Source organism: Arthroderma uncinatum, assembly GCF_011692745.1.
Source record: "Arthroderma uncinatum strain CBS 119779 chromosome Unknown scaffold2, whole genome shotgun sequence".
NCBI classification, from domain to species: domain Eukaryota; kingdom Fungi; phylum Ascomycota; class Eurotiomycetes; order Onygenales; family Arthrodermataceae; genus Arthroderma; species Arthroderma uncinatum.
In genome coordinates, this window is record NW_022983864.1 from 986,576 (window position 1) to 1,000,121 (window position 13,546).

At 48.0% G+C, this 13,546-nt stretch overlaps 3 protein-coding genes across 3 annotated transcripts; 2 read left to right on the forward strand and 1 right to left on the reverse strand.

The window, feature by feature from the left end:
* Window positions 1-640: 640 nt before the first annotated feature.
* GIQ15_02247 (THOC5 family protein) lies at window positions 641-1,425 on the forward strand (the record flags this gene model as incomplete). Its single annotated transcript, XM_033549664.1, has 3 exons — window positions 641-993; window positions 1,051-1,294; window positions 1,348-1,425. 3 exons carry the CDS (start codon window positions 641-643, stop codon window positions 1,423-1,425), a joined length of 675 nt encoding a protein of 224 aa, XP_033406825.1.
* Window positions 1,426-3,830: 2,405 nt separating this feature from the next.
* On the forward strand, window positions 3,831-4,832 carry GIQ15_02248 (DNA replication complex GINS protein PSF2; the record flags this gene model as incomplete). Its single annotated transcript, XM_033549665.1, has 3 exons — window positions 3,831-3,887; window positions 4,054-4,652; window positions 4,706-4,832. The coding sequence occupies 3 exons, from the start codon at window positions 3,831-3,833 to the stop codon at window positions 4,830-4,832; spliced, it is 783 nt and encodes a 260-aa protein (XP_033406826.1).
* Window positions 4,833-5,675: 843 nt separating this feature from the next.
* GIQ15_02249 (uncharacterized protein) lies at window positions 5,676-13,209 on the reverse strand (the record flags this gene model as incomplete). The annotated part of the gene is made up of 15 exons (XM_033549666.1): window positions 5,676-5,999; window positions 6,082-6,416; window positions 6,585-6,715; window positions 7,264-7,937; window positions 7,997-8,371; window positions 8,426-10,583; window positions 10,719-10,759; window positions 11,383-11,459; window positions 11,515-11,772; window positions 11,833-12,384; window positions 12,447-12,792; window positions 12,852-12,879; window positions 12,943-13,002; window positions 13,076-13,100; window positions 13,164-13,209. 15 exons carry the CDS (start codon window positions 13,207-13,209, stop codon window positions 5,676-5,678), a joined length of 5,430 nt encoding a protein of 1,809 aa, XP_033406827.1.
* Window positions 13,210-13,546: the final 337 nt, after the last annotated feature.

The window sequence follows — 13,546 nt, forward strand, 5'->3', positions numbered from 1 at the left end:
GAGTGTGGTCTGGGGGTACTCGTTTTCGTGTGTGAGAGTGGCGGAGGTCGAAGTGATCAGTTGTATGCCATCTCTGCCTGCTCAATGCCTAAAGAAGAGGAAACCGGACACTGCTGAGGACGCGGACGAGGTGTCTTCGGGCATGAGAAAGGGGTTTATATGGAGGAGGGGCAGCCGGGAACCGTTGGGAGGAAAAAAGGACGCCGTCCGGGGTGGAGATGTGTGATCAAACTGCGCGCTCTTGGCAGGGTGTCATGGGCAGGACGAACTTCCGAGGTTGCAGCGGCTTCTTATCTTGTGGAAGTTGGTTGTATATGCTAGTTGATGCTATATTTGCAGGCGAAGGCGAGGATGCGACGCGGAAGAAGGCGAGATACAAGGTGAATGCAAAGTCCCGTGGAGTTGCGACTGACGCTCATTCGCCTGGACAGAAGTTGTGTATCTGCATTACCAAAGTTACCGGCTTTTTAACAAGTCAAAGGGGTGGAAAAAGATGCCGGGACTATGTTAACCCGGTATCTGATACGGCATCTTTCAATACGTGTATACTTCTTTTCTTTAAAGGTATAACCGACATCAAACTACACGATATTAACTACCTATCAACCAGCATATAAACAGCATAAGTTAGTACGCGAGTATGGCCGTCGAGCAGATCGTCACGGACCCTGCGCTCATCCCCGCACTGGAAACTTGCTCCAACACCCTTGGCCAAGCGCATCAGCTCATCGATCTGCTGGAGAAGAGCATCCAGAGCCCCCCGTCGAACCCCCAGGACGCACTGCAGGACGCATACAGACAGCAGAGACACGTCTATTCGCTGCTCGCCCAGCTGCGGGGACTCAATCGCGAGGCCATTCTTAATGTCAGGTCTACCAAGCAGTCGACCGCGGAGGCACGCCAGGAGATAGACCGGCTTCACCTGCAGCTTCAGAATCTATACTACGAGCAGAGACATCTCAGCGGCGAGATCGCTGCGTGTGAATCATACGAGTGCGTTTATATATAAATATTTTTAACCTTCCAGCTACTGACGGGTTCACTCTACAGTCATAGTCACTTGTCGCTGCCGTTGATCCCCGTTGAAGAATTTATTGCCTTGCATCCTGAGCACGCCGATTCGGATGAACACGAACTCACAGTCGCCCGGATAAATCACGAACATGCGGAGAGGGAGAAGCTGGAACAGGCCCGCCAGGAACTGTTGAAGAAGAAACAGGCGTTGATAGCGGAGAATAAAAAGAGAAAGGAAGATTTGGCCAGTTTAGATCAGGACCTCGAACGGTTTATTGACGTCAGTCCACTACTTTGCCCTTTGAGTCTCCGTGTCTGCTAACCGTTCTCCAGGCTGCCAAACCGATCCAGAAGATATTTGAGAAGGTTTACGTACCCGTGACCCGAAAGGTAAACGGTGAGGAAAAATAAGGCCAGCCTTCCTGCTACTATTGTTTTGTGATCTTGTTCTATACCCATGCATATATAATGGCGTCTTAGGGGTGAAACTATATGATTCTATTAGAATATCCTCTACCACATAAACCGCTGAACTTTTCCTGGCTCCTGTGGCCACTCAAACCCTTTGTATAAAAACATATATGCCGTCACGAAGTTTATAACCAAATACCAGGCCGTCTCGACGAGTAAAGGAAGATATTCGAGAGTCGTTGCGCAAATGGAAGTATCACTGCCTGGCCTTTCACTACTCTTGCGACTTAATGGGGTAATATGAAGTCGCCAAATGACCCAGGGAATTATGAAATATCGTGGCTCCACCAGCGGGGCGGTGATTAGTGAGAGGGATGTTGATATAAGCCATATCAATACAAAACTGGTTCTTGTTAGCTCCTCATCAGATACTGAGCTTTGTCCTTGGGATTTAGCCAACTCTATGCCTGGTTTTTGGTTGGATGACGTTGTTGAAGTAATACTGGCCGAACGCGGGTCGAATGCCGCGATAGTCGCCCACCCGCATATAAGATATACTGGCGTCACGGCATATTTAACCATCGGGTGTCGAATCAGGAGACGGAAAACGTAAAACACATAGTGGCGATTATCAGCCAGGGTGAACGGGTGTACAATTGTATTTAGGTGGACAATTGCAGTCATTACACCCAGGAGACCGAATATCACACCAAGGCGTGGTAACTTGTTCAGTAGTTGGCAGAGATTTTTCGCATTCTGTTTCGTAATAGAGTTCCATGCACTCATCGCCCATGGATAGAGGATTACTGGCCAGGAGAAGAACATGAAATAGGGCCAGATGTATAGCATTTGAGGAAGATGCAAGGCCGCACTGTGGAATTCCTTGTGGCCTATAGAGAAATGGAGAAAAGCGTTAGAAGTAAGAATGGCAGGTTATAAGGGTCGCAATACTTGCCCAAGACAACACTTCCATTAACCATTACAAATAGTCCAAAGCACCCAAGAAAGAAAAGATAGGGCAAAAGTGCTACCAAGACAGCTGGTAAATTCGCTACTGCGGAAATGGCCAACGATAGCCCGGTTTTCAAGTAATCTGCACGCAATAACTTAGCATATGTCGGTTTCGTAGGACGTTGTACGGTGGGTAGGTATTACCTTCAAAATACGCTTCGCTCGCAGGCGGGTCGTACACCTGGTTCAATTCCCAACTACCCCTTGCGAGACGCCATATATCCGAAGAATTGCACGACGCAGATCTTGAGCTGAGAGTGTCAACTACTTGCAAGCCGCCGAGGAACACCGCCACCCAGAAAATATTCGTTTGCCGGAATACCAGAGCCGATAGTCCAAGAATTAGAAGTTGAAGATATTTTGCATTATTGGGGGTGCTGCCTTTGTTCCTCGAGGGACTCCGTGAAAGGTCAACACTATAGGCCTCCAAAACAATAAGAAGTGCGGCCAAATCCGTATAATAAAGTCCTGAAAAGAAGAAGATTGGCGGGAAAAGACAGATATTCAGGGCACTTAAGTTGAGCAGCCAGGGGTTCGTCTTGTGTCCTTCTTTCGCTAACAAGTTAGCTTGTTTTATGGAAAGGAATCTTCTCAAAAAAAACTGCAGCACGTTGAAGAGTACCAGTCCATTTATACATCGTAGAACAGAAGCTGAAAGTTCCACAGGTTTCCCAAACAGCATGGACGACGTTGCTGCGACAACGTATGAAACAAGGTATAGTCCTGGAGGCGTCGTAATTTTTGGATCCCATTGCCGCCATCGATGGTCCCAGTAGGCCTGCACCTGTCTCACATGGAAGACTTCGTCCAAATAGGGGTCTGGAAGAATACTGTTCGTCTTCCCTAGCCAATAAACCATCAACCCAGCTGCGAGCAATGCAGTGGACGCAGCGGGGATAACATGGCTCGTTGCCATCGTGAGAGTGAACGGGTATATAATTGATCTCTCTACTTTGAGGGTTGTCAAAGCATCCTATGAAGCTTGATGAATATAGTCTGGACTAGCGACTTGGAAGGCTGTAGAAGAGGGCAATTGGTGAATATTGAGTTGGCAATTTCCTGGACACTGGTATTCCAATGGCTGGTATAACGAGTATTTCAGGGATCGCCCTCCATGTGGCTATATCCCAGGCATATAAATGTTGAAACAGTAATATCAATTGTCAAAAAGAACCAAAATGTCAACATCGCAGCTATCCACGTGACATATCTAAAACGTTGATGGTAATGCCTTACCTAAGCTAGATATTTTGATAGAAAACCGCCCCGCGAAAGGACGCGATGAAAGCACTTTTGTATGCTCTCTGTAGCTCTGGAAAGGTAGCGCAAAACATCCAATGGCTTTCCCGCTACCGAGGGGGATAACCTCATCTGAAATCGCCTTTCTCTGTGAAATGGAAATGGTGACCGTCGTTCCTCGACAGCGGCTAGAGGGCCTTGAATTGCTTGGAGTGAGTTAAGACCCCGACTCCTCCAATACGGCTATGGTGCAGAGATACTGCACTGGTAAATCTACCTATTATATACCCCGGTAGCCGTTAATGGGCCTATAAATGGGACCGCCAGACTATTGCTATCTTCCGCTACGATCACTAACCCAATATCCAACGTCGCCAGGGACCAACAGAGGCGATGGTACCGCCCCGGCGATGCATGCTACCATTCTGGCTTGCTCTCCTGCTAAAACGACAACGCCGTGTTAATATACTGGCTCCCTCGTGGCTTGCCTTGGAGTCACTGTCCTCAATTCTCGAAATAGAGACCAGGCAAACAGAACAATTCTGTCGACCGCCTACTCTTCTATCTCCCGCACAGGATGGAAACACGGGTGCCAGACAGCAAAACCGCAGCCACCGAACTCCTCGCCATCGTTATGATATGGATGGGAAAAAATACACCCCGACACCTCCATTTTTACTTCAAAATACCGTGGACGTTGATCAGATCGAGGAAATCCAACAATCATTGCCTTATCACTGGCTTGAGCTTGCGACTATGCTTCTCGATGTGGCAAGTGATGATATTCAGGACTCTGATCAAGTACGCCGCTGCATACGGGACCTTCGAGAGGTGAGAATGTCGAAGATGCGTCATTTGATGGAAGGGCTAGATGCCACTGCAGTTGGAGGCGGGGACGGTCTGAAATTGACTGGCGTTGGAGCGATGGAAATCGGTGAAGCAAGAGGGTTTATAGCTGGTGCTGCTGAGGCTCTGAGGTATGCTCGTACGATCAAATGTTGAATAACGTGCTCTAAATATCTTTCTATAGGCAATTAGGGGCTTCGAAAGAGGAAGCTTTGAGAGATCAGACAACAGAGGAGGGCGGAGGCGAAGGCGAAGATCTTCAATTCGGTGGAAAGAATGATTACGATGACGACATGGATTTGGAGTTATAATCTCTGATACGACTCTTGGCCCCTTCTCCTGAGGTATTGGGTAGATGTTCATGAGATTTAGAGGGGTTGAAGCGTACACTCTACGTTTAGCCATCGTCTAACCAGCTTGCAACTGATATAGCTCTTTGCGGAACTGAGTCGAGCCGACAAAGGACTTGACCACTGCAGAACGTCACAGAGCCAATGGCCTCCTGAGCGACCGCAGTATGGTGGACGAGTAGCCGGTCCCCGCCACTGGCTACGGACTCATACCCCACGGCGAGGCAGGGGTATATAGTTAAAGGTGCTAAACGCATGATGAGTATCTCGAAGTCAAGGATATCACATCCACGAGCGGAGGAACGTTATTGGCTGGCAGCTATTTACTTCCGGGCCGGCGGTTGCTGCAAACTGGAGGGGGAGGTTTCACTGTTTACAGACGGACCTTCGCGATCAGCCATCACGCCAATACCGCTGCTCCGTGAGGAATATGTGGCATCCCGTCAAACTGCCTTGTCAAGCCAACATAGCACGATGAAGAGCGGATAAGCTGGTCGGTATATAGACAGCCCTGCACCATAGGTTTCTATGGTTTGCACGACTTTCGACAAAATGGGCCCATATAATATGGCTAAATTATTATATCCAAACGTATCTAACAACTAATTTGTCCCTCCCTAGTTTTGCAATCTGAGGGTCTTGCTCTCGCGAGGTATTTGCAAGCCCAATCCGCCACAAACGCTGTAGCTGGGATAAAAATGCAATGAAACGCTTCCAATGCCGCTAGAAAGTAAGAGTGAAGAGCATCGTCATCTCATCGCAAAAAGAAAAATAACAAGAAATCCCATGTTACTATTAGTATTATTATTGCTGTTGTTGTTTTACAGCTTTGTCCTTCTCCAGCATCTTCCTCCTCGCGTTGAGTATCATGTCGTCCCGTCGTTTCTGCATAAGCCTCTGCCTCTCAAGTTTATCACGCGACCAAGCACTTTCTTGCCGGAGGATCGTGGAATCGCCCGAATCGGCCCCGGTCGCTTCACTTTCTGTTGACTCGGTGTCTATTTTCGATTGAAGGTTGTACCGTGAGATGAGATTCGTCATTACAGGTTTGGCTGTCTGTGGTGTAGGAGAAGTAGTTTCCGTTGGAGTTGAGGCAGCCGGTATTTGAGGTTGGAATGTCGGAGGTGGCTATAAAATAAGTACAGCCATGTTAGCAGGGTTTAGAAATGCAAGCATATATAGAAGCAAAGGAAAACCGTGTTCAACTCACTCTCTCCAGTCCTCTTCCTGTCAATATCCTCTCCGTCGTGGCAGCCACACTCCCACCATTCCGCTGTAAATCCCACAGGAGCTCTCTCCTGGTTAACTGCGGAAACATCTGAGCTAGCTGATCTAGCTGCACCGCATCGACTCTCTGAGCCCCTCCTCTTCCACTCTGCGCATTGTCATTCTGGGATGATGTGCTGCGCGACGAGAAAAACCACCGGAAGACGAAGAATGAGACGACGGCGAAAGTGATGAGCGACGGAATATTAATTGACGGCTCCGTGTCGGCCATGAATGAAGTCATCAAGGAATGCGAGGGATCCCAAGGATCGCGTGTTCCTGTTTAAAAGAGTAGCGGGCTATTTCTCCGCAGAAGGCCAGGTAGCGGGATAAGGGGGCCACGCGCGAAGCTATTGCTGTTTGATGGGATGGCGGGAGATGCTGGAAGATTTCCGGTTGGCGAAAATGGAAGAATCAAGGCTCTCTCCGCGGGGTATCTCGACGGACCTGGTGGTGATGTGTGTTTGGTGTCCAAGTGGTCTCTTTGGAGATTCGGAGGAGTGGCGGCGATGCGTTGGGAGCCTCGGGGCAAACTGATCGTCTTTAAAGTTCCGCGCTTGCTGGTCGACAGGGTTTCCCTGTATATAACATAGAACATAAAGTCCAGGAGATACATACGTGATTCTATATGAGAATTCAACTAAGAGAGATAAATTCAAAGGCGCCTAGCTGGAAATCGTCGGAGATTACCCTCTCCATACATAGTTACAATGCATCCATAAGCACATAAGCAACCCCCAACCCCCATTGCAGCCGTGAGATATCCTGAAAGAAAGTAATACCAAATGAGACAGTTCATCACTTCAAGTCCGCTGGCGTTAGTGCCTGTACCATACTGGTACCCTCACTAAACCTGGTCCTAAATATCCGGTTGGCATTCTGGAACATGCCGTCCTTCAAGCTGACGACGATGAACTGTGAGCCCTTGAAACGGGTCTTGATCAGCCGGCCGATATTCTGGGTATGGGATAAGTCCAATGCGGCATCGACCTCGTCCAGAATATACATTGGTGCCGGCTTGAATTGCAAGAGTGCCATGATAAGCGAGAGTGCGATGAGTGATCTATGAAGGAATATCAGTAAAGCCGGTCCAAGACCACCATCAAGAAGAGAAGAAACGACTTACCGCTGACCACCACTGAGCTCTGTCAAGCTCTGCTTCCATACCTTACCCAGGCTGACTTTGACTTCAAGACCGTCGCTAATCTCCTTGCCTTCAGGAGGATCGAGCTTAGCGAAACTTCCAGGAAGAAGTTCTGAAAATATCTGGCCAAAGTCTGCAGTGACTTTGGACCAGGTCTTCTGCAGGGCTTCTTTCTTATATTCATCCAAACTGATAATAGTCTCTTCAATCTTTCGCTTGTCTCTGATGACTGTTTTCATCATATTCTTGAGCGAAGCTTCCTTCTTCTCAACGCTGTCGATCATATTCATGACCTTGGGGTTAATCTTTTTCTTCATTCCCTGGAATCGTTCGGTCACATTGCGCAGAGACGCCTTGCACTCGGCGATGTTTTGGTTCTTGAAGTCGTATGGTGTGCCAGGGCGGCCAAAGCTATCTTTCTCCTCCGCGATCCATTCGTATTCGCTCTCCATGTTTGACACGAGCTGGGCAGCACCTTGTTGGTCCTTGTATACCTTTTCAAGCTTGTGGCCGAGTTTTTGCAATTCCAGGGCCTCTTCTGTTATTCGTGCAGATTTGGATTGCTTGGCCTCATCTAGGTCTCTAAGCTCATCATCGAACCTGGTGAGTTGTGCCTGCTCATCTTCAAGCTGGGCCTGGGCGGTATCATGGTTTTCCTACACAGCCCTACATTAGCATGTCTGTTTTTTTGGTTATAAAACTCCAGATCTCTCACCTTTACTCGAGCTTGTTCTTTGCCCATTTCCTCCAATTCCTCCATCTGAGACTTCAAGACTTGATCAGCCTCAGCCAATTGTTCCTCAGCTGTCGTCAAATCACTGCCGGCTTGTTCAGACTCGAGCCGCGATGCTTGGAGTTCCTTCTGGAGTGTCTTCACGGAAATGGAGTTTTTGCTCAGCGTTTTCTTCAACGTATTAAGGGAAGACTCGAGTTCGGCAAGCTTGCTGTCCTTGTTGTTGCTAAACTCATTCATGTCTTTCTCAATACGTTTGATATCCTTGGCGGCTTCAGCATGGCGAGATTTTGCATCTGTTATATCGTTCTTCAGCTGCGTTATGTTCTCTCTCATCTCCTCTACGGCATGAATGATCTAACGAAGAGTCAGCGATCTTTTCCATTAAAAAACGTCGACAGGTTGACTTACAGATGACGACGAGTTCCCATTTATCTGCTCTTCCGTGAGTTTAATTTCGTGGAGTTTGAGGTCAAGCTCCTGTTTTGTTGAGTGCGCGAGATCCATCTTCTTCTTTTCCCTGGCCATAGTATCTTGTAATATGTGAAGAGCTCTCTCTTTGGACTTCAATTCCATCATAATTCCGTTCAACTTCTGCAGAATAAGGAGAACACCGCTTGAATTTGGCGCACTACCACCTGACAAGGTTCCTGAAGGGTCATAAACATCTCCTTCAAGGGTCACGCTCTTCATGCGAACTGAAGGGTCAAAGGTGACTTTCTTAGCAGTCGCCGCATCATGGCAGATCAGCGTTGACCCGAACACATACTGCATAGCCGCAGTGACTTCCTCATCATATCCTATTAGGGACAATGCAAGATCTACCTTTTCAGGGGCCAGATCGGTTGCCGCCCCTATTTTTTCAGCCGATGCCTGGAATGCGGATATCTTGTTTAGCGGAATAATGGTAACTCGCTTTCGAAGTTTGCCGTTCTGCAAAAGCGCTGTTCCGGTTTCTGCGCTATCGACTACAACGTTGTATAGACGACCGCCGGCACAAATTTCTAGTGCGGTTGCTGCCTGAGAATGGTTCTTATCGAGGGTAAAAAGTTGGGCAACAAGACCCTTGACTTTAGACCTGTTGAAGTTGGGGCTAGGATCGGAGTAGTTGAAGTCGATGTTTGCAACTCTGCGTTTTAGACCATCGGCCTCGCCACGAAGTTCGCGTATGCTCCTCTGGAGATTTGACTCTTCTTCGTACATCCTTTCCTCCTTCCCAGGTTCAAATCCCTGTTTTGCAAGCTCTGCCTCGAGCTTTTGAGCTTGTTTCTTCAGAGATTCAAGGTCCTTTAGCAGACCTTTATTCTGCTCAGCAGCTTTCTTCGCCCGAGGCTCTTCCTCCTTGATGCGTTTTTCCAAGTGGGAGATTTTGAGCTTGGCCTGTTCTTGTTCCGTGGCAGCCGCACTGGCGCGATTTCTAGCATCTTGAAGTTGTCCCTGGTAGCCATTTTCATGGCCCTCTTTTGAGGCAACTCCTGTTTGTAGTGTCTGCAAAAGCTCCTCCTTCTGTTCCACTTCGGCGGTTTGAGCATCGAAATCTGCCTTGGCTTTATCATATTGCGCCTGCACCTTATCGTATATTTTTTTCTTATCTTTTAAAGTGGCTTGAACCTCAGTGAGAGCCTTTTCTGCCGCTTCTCTCTTATTAGATTCTTCGCCCATGCTTGACTTTTTCAAGTCAATCAATGTTGCTAGTCGAACCATCTCATGAGAGTAGCTCTTCACTTTATCTTCCAACGCTTGGAATTTGCCCCCTTTCCTCAATTCCTTGTCACGGGCCTCCTTGACCTTTTTCACATCCTCCTCCAGGTTCGCAATTTCTCCCTTCATCCTTGTAGCGTTGGCTTCCAAATCTTCAATTTTCTGTTTTCTTTTCTCAACCTCTTCCGCACTTAATCGCAGACGATCACCATACTTTAGATAGTCATGGGCAACAACCAGTCTCGTCAATCGTTCGAGGTCATTCTGCGTTTGTTGAAAGTCAAGGAACGCCCTTTTCTCCCCTCTTAGCTTCTCCAGCTTAGGTTCGATTTCCTCCTGTAATAGCCCCTCAATCTCTCGTACTTTCATCTCTTTCTTGGCCATCGTTTTTGCCGCTTTCTCCTTCCTATCCTCAAACATTCGGGTTCCGGCAGCTTCTTCAATCATTGCCAAAATCTCGACGGGCTTCATATTCAACACTTTCGTTATACGGCCTTGCATAATCAGAAAGTTTGGGTTATTTATATTTAATTGAACACTCTGAAAAAGATTCTGCACTGTTTGTTGCTGTGCACGGTGGCCGTTGATCAAGTACTTGCTTGTTCCACCTAGGACAATTTGCCTGGTAACCGAGATCGTAGCATATTCTTCAAATCCGATCGGCGATATCGACTTGTCGCGGTTATCGAAAACAATTGTGACGCTGGCTTTGGTGACTCCCGCCTGGCCTCGCTTATATATAAGATCTTGTAGGTTCTGAGCTCGAACGGTGCTCATATTGGTGATTCCTAGCACGAAACATATGCTGTCGAGAATGTTGGATTTACCACTGCCGTTAAGGCCGGTAATGGAATTAAAGGACTCATCCCTATGCCGTAGAATAGCAGAGTCAGTTTCGTAGACTCGTAACGTACTAATGGATGCGCATATAGCAGAACGAAGTAGTGAAGCAGACAATGCGCAATGATTGCTAAACGAATAAAGCGCGAGCTGGGCAACTTACCACCCAGATATGACCGTTCGCACCGCATAGGATTTAAACCCCTATTTAAGCCCAAACATTTAGCAAAGTTCAATCCACAGGCAGTTAGGCGTCTCCAATGCCATGGGCAAGTCGTCCACTCACATCTATAATAACTTCAACAATCCTCATCGTCGCGTTTGGGTTCGCCCCTCGCTACTTTAACAAGTGTGCTATTCCGACGAAAAGGTATTTCCAGAAGGAGCGCATTAAAAGAGGGAAACGTCGCGGATATTCAAATCAAACGCAGCGTTTTATCTCGTCCAGACGGTCGTTATGCGGTGTTGACATCGATTTTGGCCGTCGCTCAGCTTCGTGTATTTACTTTTGTCTCCTTTAGGCTAGAGCAAAATAGGTGACCTCATCTGTCACGTGATATAACCGCTGGACATCCCACTCGTTCTTCTAGTATAGGGAATAGTATAGGAAAAGGAGGAAGAGCAAATAGAGCAGAACTATCAGATTCATTATGCTAAATCCCCCGTTTTTCAGGATTGGCTACCCTACGTTACCCCCAACGCGACGTCTTTAAAAACCAGCACAACCAAAGATAACGCGGAAATGCTTTGGCTGATTACAGCGTCTGCTGATGTCTATAGTTCGACATTTCCCTATGTATATGGATACTCTACTGCTCTTCGCCAACCAGGGTCTCGCCCTCTCTGAGGCCTTCGACGACCAGCTCATGTCCCTCAGATCGGCGGTAGATATCTTGAACATCGTCTGTGGGCAAGTTAGCTGCATGTCTATAAAGTAGGCTTAAGGGTAGGGAGTTTACCGGTTGTAGTTTCAAAGTGACTTGTTGAGTCGTAGCTCTTGGAGATATAAACATGGTCGTTCTTGCCATCCTCGAGTGGCTCATAAAGCGGGATTGGGGGTCCCATGAACGTCTCTTCGATCTTGCCTAGACGGTCAAAGCCTGGCTGGAGCTCGAGATGATGGTTTGCTTCACCCTCGGCGATAGTTGAGACGATAGCAATGTAGTAACCCTTGGGGCAAACGTTGTGTGCAGATGAAACCATAGCAATGTAGATATCTTAAAAACGAGAGATTAGTTAAAAAGGTAGATTATGGAGGGGTGGAGGGGGTGAAATACCGTGCTTTCTTCCAACTTGCGACTGAGGGAGGATGAGTTGCAGGGAGTCGCTTTGGTCAGTCTTCTCAATGGGGTGGGTCAGAATGCAGATTGCCTTCAACAAGTGACCAACGACCTTGGCCTTGTGAGGGAAGTACGAGGGGTCGGCCAGAATTTTCTTAGTCTTGGTTGTGAAAGAGAATCCATCACCGGGCTCGCCTCGCTCCTTCATGGTGGCCTTGATACCAGAAACCTTTCCATCCTCATACTGAACCTCATCGATGTTCGTGTTCAACATATAAGTTCCACCGTGGATGGCAGCCAAACGGGCAAAGCCCTGTGGGAGCTCTCCAAGCCCGTAAAGTGGGTAGATATATGGAGATTTTCCGTAGCGAGCCATGGAGTTGACGTACAATCGGATGCGGTTGATAGTCTCAGCGGCCTTTCCGACCTGTGAGATGTAATCGTCAGACTGGTACAAGGCCATGGAATGTCCGATGAAGTCGCGAGTGGTGGCCTCGAGCTGGAACTTGTCATAGACATCCTTCATGGTACAAGTAGCCAGGTTGAGTCCTAGTAGTTTGTCAGATCATTGCCAGGAAACAGGGCGGTTTGAATAAGGGGGAGAGACTAACCTTGGTGAGTGGCGGGATCTTCCTCGTTGAACTCGCCCACCCATTCAAGGAACTTCTTTGCACGTCGTTTCTCAAACATGCCCATCAGAGAAGATCGAAGAGCCTCTCCAGCATCTGAGGGGACCTTGGCAACAGTGGCCTTTGGTCCATTGCCCTGCTGGACATAGCTGCCAGCAATCTGTCTGAATTCAAGGTACTTGGTAACCTCAGTTGAGACGAGGATGTTGGTCAATTCTCCATTCGACATGAGCAGTTTCGGGACCAGGTCGACATTCCAATCATTCACTCTGCCGTATTTCTCCCATGGCTTCTCTCCGGGCTTGACATCGCGGAATTTTCGAAAGAGCTGGCAGCTGTGTCAGCGTAGGCGGTATAAGCGTGGGTTTCTTTTTCCTTTGTACATACAGTTTCTATGTTGACGGAAGCAGCTTCACTATATTTATAGATCAGTAAATGTAACCACGGCAAAGACAGACACGGACTGGAATGCACGAACCCGCCATAGTGATCATTTCGGTCGATGTGGAGGACCTTCTGCCCCTTAACACTCAAAACGCTGTGTGCCGGTTATCTGCAGTTAGCATTCAAGTCCCCCAGCGTCACGAATAGAAGGTATTCGGGCCAGTTACCCTGAAAGAACACATTCCGTCAAGCCTAAAAGGAGCAGCAGTCAGTGAGTGAGACGGTCGAGCATGCGAAGGTGGGGTTCCATGTTACCTGTGCCCAGCACAATAACGTCATACTCTGGAGACATTTCCTCCATCTTGAGAGTTGTTTCTGGCTGAGTGGGAGAGATCGAGGTAGAGGGAGCTGAGCTACAGAGTGTTGAATATGGAGAGATGGCAGGAGGTGGGTTGGGGAGGTGAAATGATAGTAAACATGGATGCCGGTTGACCTCCTGCTAAAAGGTGCGCTAAGTACTTAGTTCGGGGCTATCGAAACGGCCACCAGCCAAGACCCAAACCCTGCTCTCCTGAACAACGAACTGCACAAGGAGAACACTCCGCACAGATAATAGCAAGCTTAACATGTCTTAAACGCTTGGGGCTTATGTTTCAGAAACATTAATTGTGAATTATATAGTAGTGTACATCATCGGC